The sequence below is a fragment of the Pituophis catenifer genome, unplaced genomic scaffold (genome assembly GCF_029215685.1).
Source record: "Pituophis catenifer annectens isolate HBS135680 unplaced genomic scaffold, rPitCat1.0.hap2 SCAF_2, whole genome shotgun sequence".
NCBI classification, from domain to species: Eukaryota; Metazoa; Chordata; class Lepidosauria; order Squamata; family Colubridae; genus Pituophis; species Pituophis catenifer.
The window spans coordinates 29,751,074-29,769,372 of record NW_027256882.1 but is presented as its reverse complement, the minus strand read 5'-3'; the positions used below and the strand labels follow the sequence as shown (position 1 = coordinate 29,769,372).

The following is an 18,299-nucleotide window of genomic DNA, read 5'->3' as shown; positions in this document are numbered from 1 at the left end:
TGAATCAGTTGAGTATCCAAATGTAAATGACATGACCATGGGGATGCTACCGTGTTTCCCCAAAACTAAGACCCTGTCTTTTTTTTTTTTTGAACCCCGAAATAAGGGCTTGGCCTAGTTTTCAGGGGGTGGGGTCTTATTATTTTCAGGGTGCAGGACGCCCTGGGCGGCCTGAGCACTCACAGCTGGGGTCCGGCAGAGAGAGGGTCCTTTGCATGCTGCCATCAAGCCCCTCCCCTCCTGCAGGTGTGTGTGGAACTTGAGTGGCCTGAAGGCGCCAAGCCATGGGAGCACCTTTCCTCCCTTGCTCGCGCGCCTCCCAGGCCTCACATCATCGATGTGGCTGACTCTCCGTGCGGGGCTGCGGCTCCCTTTATCCATCATCGCCTCTCCGCCCCGGCTGCCCAAAAAGCAGGGGTTTCCATCCAGGGTTTTGAAGCTGCAGTTTGGAGGAGAGAAAGAAAGACTTCTGCTGCTTTCTTTGTGTGCAGCCAGCAGCAGAAGCAACAGAAGTCTTTCTTTCTCTCCCACAAACTCCGCTTCTGCGGCTTCCAAACCCCAGCCAGGGCAGCAGCTGCTCTGGGAGTGTGCTTCCCATTCTATGGTGATAGTCACTGGAGGCCTCCCCTTTCCCCCTGCTCTTCTCTGCTCCAATCGCCCCGTGGTCCCTCCACCCAGGCGCTGACCGATTGGAGTGCCCGCCAGCAAACCCCTCTGCCTTGGGAGTCACCAGACAGGACGGCGACCAGGCCGGACTCTCCCTGGGGAGGGGAGTCTCGCGGGACCCTTGCCCGCTGTTAGGATATGGTTTGAGCCTAACTATGTTGTACAGGCAATATAAGTATACTGTAACTTTAAGCTGTAACTGTTTTATGTGGCTTTAATGCTGAGTCATGCTGTAATCACATAATTTTATTTTTTTATTTTTTATTTTTATTTTTTTTTTAATTAGATTTATATGCTGCCCTTCACATGGAGGATTCTCTGCTGCCGCCGCCCGAACTGCTAAGGAAGACCGGGGGCGGTGATGCTGGGGCTGGGGCTGCTGTGATGGGTGCTCAGTAGCATGGGCTATGTGGTTGTGGCGCCTGGGTGAGAGTGGGGGGGCTGCCCCTATGGCACAGGCACTTGGTGTACAGTCAGTACCGGGGCGGTAGGGGGTCACCACCAGCTCTCTCTCTCTCTCTCTTTCTCTCTCTCACACACACACCATTCTTTCTTTGCGTTCACAGCACAGACACCCCGTCCAGGATTGTAAGGCTGAAGGCTCCGGACGGAGCATTTTGGAGATGTGTGTCTGTGCTGCGATGTCTGTGCTCAACCAATAAATGCTCTGTCTTGCACATTGGCAAAAAAAATCAAAACATAAAATACAAATTAGATGGACATGGAAAAGAAAAATGTCAAGGAAACAATTGGTCCATTGTTGGGAGAAAGTGGCAAGAAGGTGACAAGCAACAGGGACAAAGCAGTACTACTTAACTCCTTTTTTGCATCTGTCTTTACAGCCTGACCTCAATACCAGGGAAGATTCTGGAAAAGATCAAGCAATGAATCAGCGAACACCTAGAAGCAAACAAAGTAATAACCAAAAGGGTTTGTCAAAAACAGATCATGCCAGACTAATCTTATTCCATTCTTTGACAAAGTGACAAAATTAGTGGACCAGAGGAATACTGTCGATATAATTTACTTGGACTTCAGTAAGGTATTTGATAAAGTAGACTATAACCTACTACTAGATAAAGTAGAAAAATGTGGGTTGGACAGCATCAGCACCAGATGGATTTGTAACTGGCTGATCAACCGCATTCAACGTGTAGTCCTCAATGGAACTGCATCTACATGGAGGGAAGTATGCAGTGGAGTACCCCAAGGCTCTGTTTTAGGCCCAGTACTCTTCAATATCTTCATCAATGACGAGGGGATAGATGGGGAACTCATCAAATTTGCAGCTGACACCAAGCTGGCAGGAATAGCCAACACTCCAGAAGATAGGCTTAAGATACAGAAGGATCTTGACAGACTTGAACATTGGGCGCTATCTAACAAAATGAAATTCAATGGTGAAAAAAGTAAGCTTCTTCATTTAGGCAAGAAAAACAAAACGCACAGGTACAATATATGTGGTACCTCGCTCAACAGTAGTGTTCTGTCCCCGCACCCAACCAGCCAGCCGAGGGTTAAATAAACTTCTTCAAACACTCAACGTCAGTGATAAGGAACTTGGCAGCAACTCCATGGCTGCCTGCCAAGAACTTTTACTCCGATAACACAGACAAAAATACACACAGTTTGAATAGTCCAGTTTGTAATTAAATCCACAGCAAATAGGCGTTGTGTCCAAAGGTGCAAAGTGACTCGCCAGAGATTAGCTTTGTCCGTCACAGAGTCCAAATGGCCATCACACTCCCTTTTATAGTCTGTGGGGTGTGGTCCAGTGACTCAGCTTGATCTCTGGCACGCCTCCTTTTCTGCTGTGCACACTTGTCTCTCCGACGCTGGCGTGGGTCCAACCACAATGTTTCTTCATCACTATCCGATGGCTCGGAAACACCTGGCTCCTGGCCGATCTCTTCTCCTTCGGGAGACACCTGAGGCATTGCCAGAGAGGAGGGTCCTGGAGAGGGAGGCCTGGCCATCTAAGCACAACTAATAGTCAGGAATGATGGGAGTGTAATGCAGTAGCCACTGGAGGGCCATCACATCCTTATTACTGAACTACAGTTTTTACCACAACCCCCAATTCTGTCTTTCTTCCTATCATCTTCCCTTCCCTTCCCTTCCTCCCTCTTTCTCTCTCTCTCTCTCTCTCTGTCCGGGGGCGGGGGAAGGAACCCCTGAACTGGTGCTAGATGGTGGGAATCTCACATCCAGAGGCTGATGAGCCGCATGCTGATGATCAGCCGGGCGGCAGAGACCCAAAGATCACCTGGCTGGCGGAGAGGCAGGGCATCACAAAACAGGCAGCCTGCAGTATCTGCAGGAAAAGTGACATCTGGGAGGCGAAAATGAGCCGACACTGCTGTTGTCAGGGGAGAGTGGGGCAGGGTCACATTGTGGCTCCACGTCATAATGGGCTCCAGGAGGAGGAGACCCCATTGTGAAACACACCCTCCACTGCCCACCCTCCCCCTTACCTTTGTGCTAAGCATACACCCGTGCATTGGAAGATAAGGGCGACTGCTAGAGAAGGGGCGATGCGGGTGGCACAGCCAGCCACGCAAAGAATGGCTGGTAGGGATGGGGCTAGGGGCAGGGCGGAATCCCACTACTGCGCGGGCCCAATACATTGCTTCTGCAGGCCATATCCATCCCAGGGGCCGTACTTTGAGGACCTGTGTACTAAAAGGTCAGGTCCTGTCCTTAGATTTTGGATGGGGAAATGCAAATTTTAATTCGTGATTAATCCCATCAATTGGCATTCTAGGTGTTTTGTTTGTGAACAGGCTGGCCTAGATTTTTTAATGGACACAAAATATCCATCTCTAAAAATTTCAGGCATCTGCTGGAAACTGTTGTGGCTGCTTTCTACCTTTGTTAGTATTTTTTTTCTCCATTTCTCCTTTGGGAAAATAAAATATTCTGCCCCTTTTTAATATTCTCCAAAATATTTCATTCTTTGGGTGGAGGGGGGTGTCTGTCGTGATTACTCCATACAATACACTCATACTTTTTGCTCTAACTTTAAAGCAAGGGGAGGATGTTAATTGATGAAATGATCCCAAGAGCTTCAGCGGCATTAAAGGACAGGGTTTCGGTTGGAGGCTTTTAAGAAGAGTCTGGACAGTCTCTTGTCTGAAATGGAATAGGGTCTCCTGTCTTGATCGGTGGGTTGGACTAGAAGACCTCTAAGGTCGCTTCCAACTCTGATACTTTATGTAAATACAGGTAGTCCTTGACTTACAACTGCAATTATTATTATTATTATTATTATTATTTATTAGATTTTTATACCGCCCCCTCTCCCGAAGGACTCGGGGCGGTGAACAGCCAAAATTAAAAAACATACAATATAAACAATTAAAATACGTTTAAAACAGAATTAAATCTAACATGGCTCCCCAATTTAAAACGCCATACCCATACCCTATAAATAAGACGAATTTAAAATTTAAAAATTTAAAATTTCCACATTTAAAAAGGGGGAAGATTTAGGCCAGGCCAGCTTGATAAAATAGAAAAGTCTTAAGCGCGCGGCGGAAGGTGCGCAGATCCGGGATCCTACGTATCTCCGGGGGGAGCTCATTTCAAATCGTAGGTGCCCCCACAGAGAAGGCTCTCCCCCTAGGGGCCGACAGCCGACATTGTTTGGCCGACAGCACCTGGAGGAGCCCCTCTCTATGGGAGCGTACTGGCCGGTGGGAGGCTATTGGTGGTAGCAGGCGGTCCCATAAATAACCAGGTCCTAAGCCATGGAGCGCTTTAAAGGTGATAACCAGAACCTTGAAGCGCACTCGGAAGACCACCAAAAGAAATTTTGAACCCAAAATTTCATTGTTGCTAAAGGAGACATCCTTTAAGTGAGTTTTGCCCCATTTTACAACTTTTTTTGCCACAGTTGCTAAATGAATCACTGCAGTTGTTAAATTGGTCACACGGTTGTTAAGCGAATCTGGCTTCCCTATTGACTTTGTTGGTCAGAAGGTGCAAAAAGAGTCTGGGACACTGCAACCATCATAATTATGGGTGTTTTGCAAAGCATCTGAATTTTGAACATGTGACCATGGGGTTGCTGAAATGGTCGTGTGAAAAACTGTCAAGCGAATCACCGTGTTCTGTTCAGTGCAATGTACCATGAGTGGGACTTGCAACTTCCTGTCAATTTTGTTTATTGGAAGGCAATTGTGAAGGTTCCAAATGGCAATTCCATGACTGTGGGACACCGAAAGTATCGTAATTGCCAGTTAGTCCCACCCCCAAATAACTGTGATGGGCACAACTTTGAGGAACTACTTTTTAAGCACCAGTGTAATTTTGAAGGCTGAGTAGTAAGCGGTAAGCAAGGACTGTCTATAAAACTGAACATCCCAAATGGTGCAAAGAGCTATCATTAAAAAAAATCCTAGGTAAAGCCCAGTTCTTCCAGGATAATAAATGGATGGTGCACCACTAGGAAACCCTGTGTTTGTTTGCTAGGTAAAAAAAAAATTACAGAAGACAGCAATGGCATAAGAGTTCCATATTGTTTCCAACAAAAGGTGTCCATAAAATCACAACAAGTCACCCCTACTATGAAGGAGAACCAGTTTTAAAGCATGTACCACAAATGGAATAAAATCTTGGGAGAAAAGGAAAATGTAGCAACTGACATGTTTCAATTTAATTGCTTCTTTTGGCTTTTGAACCATGAAGGTCACCTGCAGGGCAGAACAGCCTTTACATCTGAAATTTTACATTGCTTTTCTCACTGCCCTAAACTCCCCCAATATATTTGCTATTCATATGGTTTCTTCCACTTGCATGCCTCATTCTTCACACATTCTTGAATAGATATGCTTGGTGCACTGAATTCCTGGAACTGTTAGGAAAAGATAAACTTTGAACCCCCTCTGTGTCTCTTCTCATCTTGCTTTCTCCTTATATGAGGAGCCACAATCTATAGTCTCAGGGCTCCAATCCCCAAGAGATGCTGGCTGGAGAATTCTAAGGCTGAAAATCTTGGGGGCCACCAGGGAGAAAAAGGCTGGGATTCCTGGCACATAGCATTTCTATCATCCACTATCACAAAAATGCAAAGAACACTCCCAAAAAGATTTTTACATAATAGACAAATTTCTACAAAAATAAATATCCAGCAACTTCTTATGCTGAAGGCAAGATAGCCATTATCAAAGTAATATATTCCAACTTTTTCTTTCCTCTGCACCATCTAATACCATTACATATTTGCTACAAAAATCAGGCAAATTCTATTTAATTTAATCAAATTAAATAGTCAATTTCTCAGCTGGACCTACAATGGGACACTAGAAATGAAATTCAACTCTTCTCTACACTAATCACTTGGGGCCTTAGGAGATTTTTCTGTGTGCAATAAGGGTGGAAAGTTTCCTGAAGCATCGTCCACACTCGGGGCATTAAAATGATTTCTTCCCTTTGTTTATAAGTACTTGATTTATAAGGTTAACCTTAGTACTGAGATCATTCTCACAGTCTGGACACTCATATAGTTTTCCTCCTGTGTGAGTCCTCTGGTGTTGAACTAGGCTGAAATTCTGACGGAAACTTTTCTCACAGTCAGGACATTCAAAGGGTTTCTCTCTTGTGTGAGTCCTCTGGTGTTTCACCAGGGTGGAATTCGTACTGAAACTTTTACCACAATAAAAACATTCAAACGGTTTCTCTCCTGTATGAATCCTCTGGTGTTGAACCAGGTTGGAATTCTGACGGAAACTTTTCCCACAGTCAGGACATTCAAACGGTTTCTCTCCTGTGTGAGTCCTCTGGTGTTGAACCAGGTTGGAATTCTGACTGAAACTTTTACCACAATCAGAACATTCAAATGGTTTCTCTCCTGTATGAATCCTCTGGTGTTGAACCAGGCAGGAATTATGACTGAAAGTTTTCCCACAGTCAAGACATTCAAAGGGTCTCTCTCCTGTGTGAGTCCTCTGGTGTTTCACCAGGGTGGAATTTGTACTGAAACTTTTACCACAATAAAAACATTCAAACAGTTTCTCTCCTGTATGAATCCTCTGGTGTTGAACCAGGTTGGAATTATGACTGAAACTTTTCCCACAGTCAGGACATTCAAACGGTTTCTCTCCTGTGTGAGTCCTCTGGTGTTGAACCAGGCTGGAATTATGACTGAAACTTTTCCCACAGTCAAGACATTCAAAGGGTTTCTCTCCTGTGTGAATCCTCTGGTGTTTCACCAGGGTGGAAAGCGTACTGAAACTTTTACCACAATCAGGACATTCAAACTGTTTCTCTTCTGTATGAATCCTCTGGTGGCTGATGAGATAGGAATTCTGACGGAAACATTTTCCACAATCAGGACATTCAAAAGGTTTATCTGCTACGTGAATCCTCTGATGGCCGATGAGGTTGGAATTCCGACGGAAACATTTCCCACAGTCAGGACATTTAAAGGGTTTTTCTCCTGTGTGAATCCTTTGGTGTTGAACCAGTGTGGAATTCTGACTGAAACTTTTCCCACAATCAGGACATTTAAAGGGTTTCTCTCCTGTGTGAGTCCTCTGGTGTTGAACCAGGTTGGAATTCTGACGGAAACTTTTCCCACAGTCAGGACATTCAAAGAGCTTCTCTCCTGTGTGAATCCTCTGGTGTGTCAGAAGGCTGAGTTTGGAACTCAAACTTTTACCACAATCGGGACATTCAAAGGGTTTCTCTCCTGTGTGAATCCTCTGGTGTGTCACAAGGCTGGAATTCTGACTGAAACTTTTCCCACAAACAGGACACTCATACGGTTTCTCTCCTGTATGAATCCTCTGATGTTGAATCAGGCTGGAATTCTGATAGAAACTTTTCCCACAGTCAGGACATTCAAAGGGTTTCTCTCCTGTGTGAGTCCTCTGGTGTTTCACCAGAGTGGAATTGTTACTGAAACTTTTCCCACAATCAGAACACTCAAAGGGTTTCTCGCCTGTGTGAGTCCTTTGGTGTCTCATCAGGTTGGAATTCTGACTGAAACTTTTCCCACAATCAGGACACTCAAAGGGTTTCTCTCCTGTGTGAGTCCTTTGGTGTGTCACCAGGCTGGAATGCCGACTGAAGCTTTTTCCACAATCAGGACACTTAAAAGGTTTATCTCCTGTGTGAATTCTCAGGTGTATCACCAGGTTGGAATTATCACAGAAACATTTCTCACAATCAGGACATTCAAGTGGTTTCTCCTTGGTGCGAGTCCACGTTGCCATGCTTCCTAAAGCATTTACTGCATTGGGAGCACTTCTAGGGCTTCTCTCCTGTGTGAGTCCTTCCAAGAACCGCAATGGAGGTGTTCTGATCAGAGGTTTTGCCACATTTAGAGTATTGTATGGTTTTTCTCCAGTCGGGAGAAAATCAGGCATAATCAGCTGTTATTTCCAAGTTGTATCTTTCCCACAACAGGCACATCTATGGAGCTTTTCCACAACTCATATTCCTTTGGAAGTCAAAAATATGGATGATTCCTTGTTTAGCAGTGCTTTTATTCAAGCCGTTTTCTTCCCCCTAGAGTGGGCCTGCAACTCTGTCTGCTCTACGTGGTTTTCCAATTGACCTTTTCCTCCCCAGCAACTTCCAGATATTTCCCTCTTTTGCCCAATGGAAAAATAATCTCCCTTGACTTTTCATGTAATGTATGCTTGAATTTCACACCCTGCTTTTCTCAGCTAGGAATCTCTTCCTGATTTTCTCTCGTTTCCCTCTCACTTGCTGAGGAAGATTAAGAATTGTGTGGCTCTCTGAAGGAAATGGAAGATATATTGATTTTTGGACTGACTTGCTTTGGTGTTCAATGTTGCTTGCTATCCTCAGTTGTCCAGAGTGCTCATTGCCATCTTCTTTGTCTATAAGATTCAAATAAAAATGTATCTTTAATTGTGCATGAAATGATTGCAGAAGATGAGAAAAGAAGAAAAAGGGTTACATTACAATGAAAAAGCAAACATACCACAATACTCAAAGAAGCTCTTACATTAATCATGACACATGGAAGACTACCCAGATCCAAGTTCGAATATCCATTCAATGATGAAATTCACTTGTTGACTGGGTCAATCACAAATTCTTAGCAATGCAAATGGTTGTTTTCACATACAGTCAAGAGAAAAAGAAGTACCGTATTTTTCAGAGTATAAAACGCACCTTTTTCCCCCCTAAAAGGGGGTGAAAATTCAGGTGCATCTTATACACCGAATGTAGCCCTGCCCACCCACTGGTCCCCACCCTTTGGCCTGTGCCTCGCAGCAGTTACCTCCTTGCAAGCAACCAGCAAGAAAAAACAGTTCCTTTCAGCTTCAGCATAGACTAATTAGCACAAGTTGATTAGATCGGCCTCCCGACTCTCCGATAATTTGCTCTCAGCTGGTTTGCACAGGGCTCTGCTGCTTGCTGCAAAGAGGTAAATTGCTGCAGCAGATTTTTTTTCCTTGTGCTAATCAAGCTATGCTGAAAACGAAACTGAAAGTAAAGCAGGCTGTTTGTTGTAAGGAGGCAAAATTAGACAGAGGCAGAGGGAGATTTCTTTTTCCTCTTTTTCCTCACCAAAAAAGGTAGGTGCAAACAATGGGAAATTTAGGGCAAAAGAGGAAAGTTCAAGATTTTAAACACAAAAGAAAAAAAGGAGAAAGAAAAAGGCAAAAATAAAAATGGGAAGAGAGAAAAAGAAATGAAAGAGAAAAATGTTACACATATTTAGAATTGAAATATGAATAGTAGTAAGAAATAAATGGGAAATCATGATTGTAAAAATGAAATGAATAATAATTGAAATATTTGTCTTTGTATTTTTGAAATCTAGATAAGTTTTTATTTTTTAATTTTTTTTAGAAATATGATTAAGTATAAACTGTAACAATTGAAATATGTTTAATGGTATATGGTGGTGAAAGTAAAAAGGATTAAATTATAGCTTGGGTAACAGCTAGAACATTTTTAAATTTAATTAGGGAAATTGTAATGATTGAAATATTTTTAATTATATATTGTGATGAAAGTAGAAATGATTAAGTTGCGGTTTGGAGGATTATATGGGCAAAACAAGAGCCTTGTTAGTACAGGGGTTTAAGGCACCCTGTTATTAAGCTGCTTAAGACCAGCTGCCTGCAATTACTGCAGGGTTCGAATCTCGCCAAGGCTCAAGGTTGACTCAGCCTTCCATCCTTTCTAAGGTAGGTGAAATGAGGACCCAGTTTGTGGGGGCAATAAGCTGACTTTGTATAAAAATATAAAAAGGAGGGACTTCCGGCGGTGACGTCATCACGAATGGGTGAGGAAACGGAGGCTCCGTCTCTGAAACCCAAATTTCCTCATTAATTGCTCTTTAGGGGCATTCCCGAACTTGGAGGGATCGGGAAACGAAAGAGGAATTCGCGAAGCCCCCTGGTGTTGCGCTGTCATCAGGGAGGTCGAGCGATCAACCTCTTAAATTGGTGGAGAAGAAGTCGGCCTTATCGGCGGACAGGAGGGATGGCGCCCGCCTAGATCGAAGCAAAAAGTGGAAGCAAATCCGAGTGACTGTCAGATAGATCACCTACAACAGAGACGGCAAATGGGACGCGCGAGCGAATCAGAGAAAGACAAGTGAGTTACAACAGCGGCGATACAAGAGGAGAAAGAAAAAAGGGGGAATAATTATAGCGCGGAAGAGAGAATCCCATAGAATGACTAAGCAAATATAAGAAAAGGAGAAATAGCGCTCGAAGCGGTCTGACTGCGGACCTTTACAGCTGATCAAAGGGAGCAGCCTGTGGACTTTGTGGATATAGAGACAAGCTGTTTGATCTTGGGAATTATAACTGATTCAAACCCCAAACATTGGAAACCGAATACAGAGACTGAAATACCGGACTAAGTGGTGAATTTCACGGATACAGAAGATCTGTCGGGATTTCGAACTCTGGATTTACAAATAACTTTGGATAATAAGAATTCAAGTTTTAAAAAAAAAGATTTGAAAATTGAATGCAGAGATCCGATGACTGGGAGAAGAAATTAAAAAAAAGACTGAGACGACACAGATTGCGTTTTTCATGATTGTGAAAGAACAGACTGAGAGAGGTAAAGCAAGAAGACAATAAGGACTAAAGAAAATAAAAATTAAGTGAATTATTAATTTTGAAATGTTTAATTAGTTAAAAAGTTTAATATTTGAAAGAAATATATAAGTTGACAATATTTTTATAGCTATAAATTGTATTGTGGAATTGTAGTTAGACAAGGAATTATTGTTAAAGCGAAAGACTGATTTTTATATATCTCTGAGATAGACTGATTGAAAAAGGGGGTAACTGAAAAGATTGCTAATTAGAAAGTTAAGAAAACTAAATTAAAATCCTGATTGATAAGTAAATAGATTTATACTGTGAACAAGAATTAATTGCTTAATTGGGATAACTGGCAATATAATATAATATAACTATATATAAGTTGTGTGGTGTATAAGTAGTATTTGGAGGGGAAAAGAGATATTAAGGAATAACTTAATAATTGATGTTAAGGTTGGAAAGCTTTACACGAATATTAAAAATGTCTACAACATCCACCATAACAAAGACAGGGAAAAAACCTACAACTAGTACGTTAGTAATGACCCCTTCCCCCTCACAACAAAAAACAATAGATAGCATGATGGGGAAAGAAAAAGAAAAAGAAAAACTGGAAATGGCACCTAATGTAATACAAGATATGTTTCAAAAGATCCAGGAAACACTGCTTCAAACACAAGAAAAAATAGCTGAAAATCAGGAAGAAATGAGAACGTTCCATGCAGAGATCAGAAATGAATTAGGAGAAGTTAAGGAAGATATTAAGACCATGAAAGATAAAATTGGGGGCATTCAAAATTCTATAGCAGAAAATGAACAGAGAATTAGGAAAACGGAAACAAAAATAGATCACGTGGAATTAAAAGTAGAAGCAATGGAACAAAAAACCCTACAACTAAACAAAGAAATGTCAGATTCCTTGGCCATGCTCGAAATGGAAAAGGCCTCATACTTCTTGCGTTTTCAAAATGTCCCAGAAGAAAAAAATGAGGACTTAGAAGGAAAGATGGTGGAGATTATTGCAGGAATGATACAAAAAGAGCCAGAAGAAATAAAAGGACAATTGGAAGAAACTTATCGTGTACAAACAAATTATATAAGAAGACACAGATTGGCGAGAGAAGTCCATGTTAAATTTTTAAAAAAATCAATCCGAGATGAAGCCTATAAGAAATCTAGAGAAGAAACGGTGATCTATAATGGAAAAGAAATTATAATTTTAAAACAGATACCCCGAAGAGTAAGAAATCTACGACAACAATATCAGTTTTTAACACAACTACTGATCAAATACAAGATAATGTATAGATGGTTGCCAATAGAGGGGATCTTAATTACGTGGGAAGACAAAAGATATAAAATAGATACTCTAGAAAAGGCAAGAGAATTTCATAACACACATTTTAGACTAGAAGTAGAACAGGAAAGTAAGGAGGAAACAGATAGTAAAAGTCAAGAAGAAGAACCAACAGAAACAAAGGAAGAAAAAGAAATAAGACAGAGGCAAGAAAAAGAGAGAGAACAGAGAGAAGGTGCAAAACCTAGAGAACGGATGGAAACAAGAAACACCAAAAAACAGATATAATAGGCAATGGATGAACAGATCAAACTCTTTTCGGTAAACATTAATGGCTTAAATGCCCCAAAGAAAAGGAATCAAATTTTCACAAAATTACGAAAATTAGAAGCAGATGTAATATGTCTGCAAGAAGTACACATTCAAAAAGATTATCAAAAAATCCTAGAAAACCCCAAATTAGGAAAATTATATTTATCTCTGGCCCCAAAAAAGAAAAAAGGAGTAGTGATTTACGTAAAAGAAAAAATACAATCTAAACTAGTTTATACCGATGAGCAAGGTAGAGTGGTGATGGTTGAATTAGAAATAGGAAAAAGGAAAATGTTAATTGTAGGGATTTATGCACCTAACCAAAAACTACAGGTTTTTTTTAAAGACCTACATATAAAATTAGCAGAATTAGAATATGATGATATTTGTGTAATAGGGGATTATAATGCAATAGTAAATGCAAAGAAAGACTATAAAACTGGGAAAAAAAAACAAAAGAAAAAAGAAATACTTCCAAAAGAATTCTTTACTATGGCTGAAGAACTAAACTTGGCAGACGTATGGAGGGAAACACATGAAGAAGAGGCCCAATACACCTTTTACTCCCATCCGCATAACTCCTGGTCAAGATTGGACATGGCATGGATGACCCCAAGTATCAAAACAGAAGTAGAAAAAATTGAGATAGGCACAAACCAATGGGCAGACCACAATCCACTATTCATAAACTGGAAAGGGGAAAGAAGACGTAAGAGATGGACAATGAACCAAAGATTATGTAAAGAAAAAGAATTTAATTTGATGTTAGAAAAGGAAGTAAAAATATTCTTTCAGATAAATAAAATAGAGGAAACCTCTTTACAAAACACATGGGATACTTTAAAAGCATATATAAGGGGCCTAGTAATAGCATATACGAGGAGAAAGAATAAAGAGAAGAAAAAACAATTAGATAAATTAGAGAAAGACCTAAAACAAATAGAACAAAAACTCCAGGAAAAGCCCCAGAATAAAACAATAAAAGAAGAATGGGAAATGATTAAGCATAAATTGAATTTGATAAACCAAATAGAACTAGCCCAAAAAATAAAAATGGCGAAACAAAACTATTTTGAGCACGCAAATAAAACGGGCAGATGGCTAGCCTATAAACTGAAAAAAGAACAGAAAAAAAGAATGATATACCAATTGAAAGATGATAAAGGAGAAATTCAACATAGTAAAGAGGCCAAAAAAGATATTATTAAGAAATTTTATGCGAATCTATATAATCAGGGGAAAATAGAGGAAGATAAAATAAAACAGTACATAGAGAAATCAGGAATGCCAAAAATCACAGAAGAACAAAGAATTACTCTCAATAGGCCAATAACCAAATTAGAACTAGACGAAGTACTGAAAAAGCAAAAAAACAATAAAACACCGGGTCCTGACGGGCTACCGGTAGAAATATATAAAACAATGCAAGAAGTATTGGGAGAGAATATGTTGCGATTATATAATGAAGCTATGGAGAAAGCCAAGATACCAAATTCATGGACAGAAGCCATAATAACAATCATTCCAAAAGAAGACACAGATCTCCAGTTAATACAAAACTATAGACCTATTTCATTATTGAATGCCGATTACAAAATATTTGCAGCAATCTTGGCAGAAAGAATTAAATTAGTATTAAATACATATATACACCCAGACCAAAATGGATTTCTGCCGGGACGCCAAATAAAGAACAACATGAGAATAATACTTAATGCTTTAGAATACTATGAATCACACCCGGAGAAGCAGGCAGTGTTGGTTTTTCTTGACGCCCAAAAGGCCTTCGATAACCAAAATTGGAAATTTATGATTGAACAACTACAAAATATGCAAATTGGGGAAAAATTTGGGAAAATTATAGCAGAAATCTATACCAAGCAATCAGCAAGGATAATTATGAATGATGATATAACAGACAAATTTAATATAACAAAAGGAGTTAGACAAGGCTGTCCACTTTCCCCCTTACTATATATTCTATCATTGGAAACCCTGTTGAAAAAAATTAGAGAAGATCAAGGAATTGAAGGTTTAAGGATTAATAGAGAAGAATACAAAGTTCAAGCCTTTGCTGATGACTTAGTGTTTTTGACAGAAAATCCTATGGAATCTATACCTAATTTGTTTCAAAAAATAGAAGAATTTGGAGAAGTGGCTGGACTAAAAATTAATAAAAATAAATCGAAGCTAATTGTTAAAAACCTTACGGAAATCCAAACAAAAGATTTGATAGATAATATACAAATTCAAACAACAAAAAAAATAAAATATCTAGGAATCTGCTTATCCACAAGAACATCAGCAATTAAAGAAAATAATTATGATAAATTACTAGAACAAACAAAGAAAGATTTAGAAAAATGGGAAAATTTACACATTTCATTCCTAGGAAGAATTTCGGCTATCAAAATGATTATATTACCTAAATTTCTATATTTGTTTCAGGTCACCCCAATTAAAATAGATAAACCGTTTTTTGAAAAGCTGAATAAAATAACATCTAAATTTATTTGGCAAGGGAAAAGGCCACGAATAAAATTTAAACTGCTTCAGGATACAAAAGATAGAGGAGGAGCTGCACTCCCTGACTGGGAGATATACTACCAAGCAGCAGTACTATCGTGGGTCAAAGATTGGATAGAATTAAAGGACTCTAGAACTTTAACAATTGAGGGACACGAACTTCAAACTGGCTGGCACTCCTTTATGTGGGATGAGAAATACAAAACACATTCATATTTTAAAACACATACAATAAGGAACTCACTATTACAAATTTGGCTTAAAATTAAAAAACAACATTATATGAAGATACCAAATTGGCTAGCACCGGCGGAATCAATTAGACACCCAAATTTAACAGATAAGACAAAAATAATTAGATATAAAGATATAATTGACTATCAAGGCAAACTAAAGACAAAACAACAATTGGAGACAGATTTACACAGAGGAATAGACTGGTGGACTTACACTCAAATACAATCTAAATATAGAGAGCATATAAAAACATATGAAATTTACAATCAAAAACAAGAAATAGATAAAATTATATTAGATTCAGAAAATAAATTAATTAGTAGAATTTATAAATTTCTCCTACGCTATAAATTGGAAGAAGAGACAGTCAAAGAAACGATGATTAAGTGGGCTCAAAATATCAAACACACAATACCTTTGGAAAAATGGGAAAAGTTTTGGCAGGAAAACCTAAAGTTAACGAAAGCAACGGCGTACAAGGAAAACCAACTGAAAATGTTTTATCGGTGGCATATGTCTCCAACCAGATTGGCAAAAATACAACCCAAAAATAGCCCAATTTGTTGGAAGTGCAAAAAGGCACAAGGGACTTTCTATCATTTATGGTGGACATGCCCGGCAGCAAAAAAATTTTGGTCTAACATCAAAAAATGGTTGGAACAAATAACAAAAACACAGATTGAAAAAGAACCAGAAACATTTTTATTAGGAATATTTAACAAATCATACCCTAAGGATATTAAATATCTTACAATTCACATATTAACTGCTGCAAGAATAATCTACGCAAGAAATTGGAAACAAGAAAAAATACCAAGTGAAACAGAAGTAATAGGGAAAATTTTAGAATGCGCTGAAATGGATAGGTTAACCAAAGAACTACAAGAAAAAGAAGAATCAGACTATTATAAAATATGGAATAGTTGGTATAATTGGTTAAAAATTAGAAATATACAAAAAATATAGGGGATATATTACCGATTGATACATATATATGTAATAAAAATATTATTAGATTACAGAAAGGTGAAGGAATATATTATAAGTAGAATTGTAGAACGTCACTCTGAAAAAATGCTTAAGAAGAAATTATATTCTTTTTGTGTATATGTTGTATAAATGTTCGTTGTGTATATGTTACGTATGTCTTTTTTAATATTTATATTCAATAAAAACTATTTTAATAAAAAAAAAATATAAAAAGGATGAAGGCTATTGCTGAGCACATTGTAAGCCGCCCTGAGTCTTTGGAGAAGGGTGGCATATAAATCAAATTAAAAAAAACAAAAATGATGAGGGTTATTGGGAGAGTTTAAGATGTGAAAATGAGTAACATATTTGGTTTATTGGTAAATATAATTAATTGATTTGTAAGAAATTGGATTGCATGGAAATAATTGGAATATTCATGTTCATATTGATTAATATACAAAAAAAGATAGTTATATAACTAATTGATTTATATTAAAATGTTGAATTTGTATTAAACAATTGTAATATTACATAATTAACCAATGTGAGGATGGATATAAAAATAGATGACAATGGGAAGGGGTATAATATAGAAGAGAAAAGAAAAACTGAATTTGATTAAGATTAGAAATGAGGATGAAGGGTAATAATTGGTTTTTTAAAAAAAAATAGATGTGGAATAAATATGGCAAAAAGGAAATATAAAATTGTAAATTTAATTGAAATGACTAAACACTGTTTAAATTTGTGAACCAGCCAAATACTCTGTTCAAAGAAAATACATTGTATGTTTGTATGTGTGTTTGTCTAAAAAATAAAAACTTTAAAAAAAAAAACCCAAAAAAGTTAGGTGCGTCTTATACTCCGAAAAATACGGTACATCCTCTTTCATTTCTATGGTTTTACTTATCAGGGTATCATAAATATCATCGCAACAGAACAGAAGAGAATAACAGAATTGGAAGGGACCTTGGAGGTCTTCTAATCCAGCCTCTGCTCAAGCAGGAGACCTTATACCATTTCGGAGAAGTGGCTCTTACGTCTCTTCTGAAAGGTTTCCAGTGATGGAGCACCACAATGACTGAAGGAAAGCTGTTCTGCTGGTTAACTCTTCTCACCATTAGGCTATAACAAGCAGCACAAAGTGACAAACAGGCAATAGGCAAAGTCAGTGCTAATGTGGTTAATCCCTCCACCGTTTATATACGTCAGCTCCACCCCCACAGCTCCATTATCCCTGGGACCCACCTCTATAACCCCACACCTCTTACGTGGCGTCGAGTGATGACACAGCCCAGCGCGCAGGGCATGCACACTGCAAACACCACACACAGGCCTCACCTCCCATCAAGCCCCAGCAGGCTTTGCGCGGCCCAGGATAAAGCAGGACACCGCCTCAACACCAGCAGATACTTTTCAAGCCATGGAGGCCTTGTGCCGCTGAGCTGGCGGCTCCCAGCGCGTGTGCGTATAGCCATGCCTCCGAGCTGGCGGCTCCCAGCGCAGCATGTAAGCCAGGCCCCCATGAATGTCCATCACATCTGGCGGCTCTCGATATGGGGTGCGGCCAAGGTCTCTGTGCGATTGGCAGCCCCGGTGACCGGAAGGCTGACATTGCCCTTATCAATTGCTCCTAAATTGCATTAACAGAGGGATACAATCAAGATCAAGTGAGGTACTAATAGCACTCTATAAAGCCTTAGTAAAACCGCACCTACAGTACTGCAACCAGTTTTGGTCACCACACTATAAAAAAGATGTTGAGACTCTAGAAAAAGTGCAGAGGAGAGCAACCAGGATGCTTAGGGGACTGGAGACTAAAACATATGAAGAACGGTTACAGGAACTGGGCATGGCTAGTCTAGTGAAGAAAAGGACCAGGAGAGATATGATAGCAGTCTTCCAATATTTGAGGGGCTGCTACAGAGAGGAGGGGGTCAAGCTATTTTCCAAAGCCCCAAGGAGAGATTCAACCTAGAAATAAGGAGGAACTTTCTAACAGTGAAAACAATCAACCAATGGAACAACTTGCCTTCGGAAGTTGTGGCAGCTTCATCACTTGAGACTTTCAAGAAAGGATTGGACATCCATTTGTCAAAAATGGTCTAGGGTCTCCTGCTTGAGCGGGGGGGTTGGATTAGATGACCTATAAGGTCCCTTCCAATTCTGTTAATCTGTTAAAAAGATTATTCATAAGGACCTGGGTACTTACGAGATCGCCTTCTGCTACCGATAGCCTT

At 39.6% G+C, this 18,299-nt stretch overlaps 2 protein-coding genes across 2 annotated transcripts in view; one reads left to right on the top strand and one right to left on the bottom strand.

The window, feature by feature from the left end:
- Positions 1 to 18,299, top strand: part of LOC139310059 (uncharacterized) — a 649,177-nt gene that overhangs the window by 358,348 nt on the left and 272,530 nt on the right.
- On the bottom strand, positions 5,081 to 8,420 carry LOC139311998 (zinc finger protein 850-like). Its single transcript, XM_070936514.1, has one exon. It carries the CDS (start codon positions 8,034 to 8,036, stop codon positions 6,081 to 6,083), a length of 1,956 nt encoding a protein of 651 aa, XP_070792615.1. The 5' UTR covers positions 8,037 to 8,420; the 3' UTR covers positions 5,081 to 6,080.

Excerpts from the sequence above, each read along its gene's own strand:
- LOC139311998 (XM_070936514.1), bottom strand. The coding sequence starts at position 8,036 with ATGCCTGATTTTCTCCCGACTGGAGAAAAACCATACAATACTCTAAAT.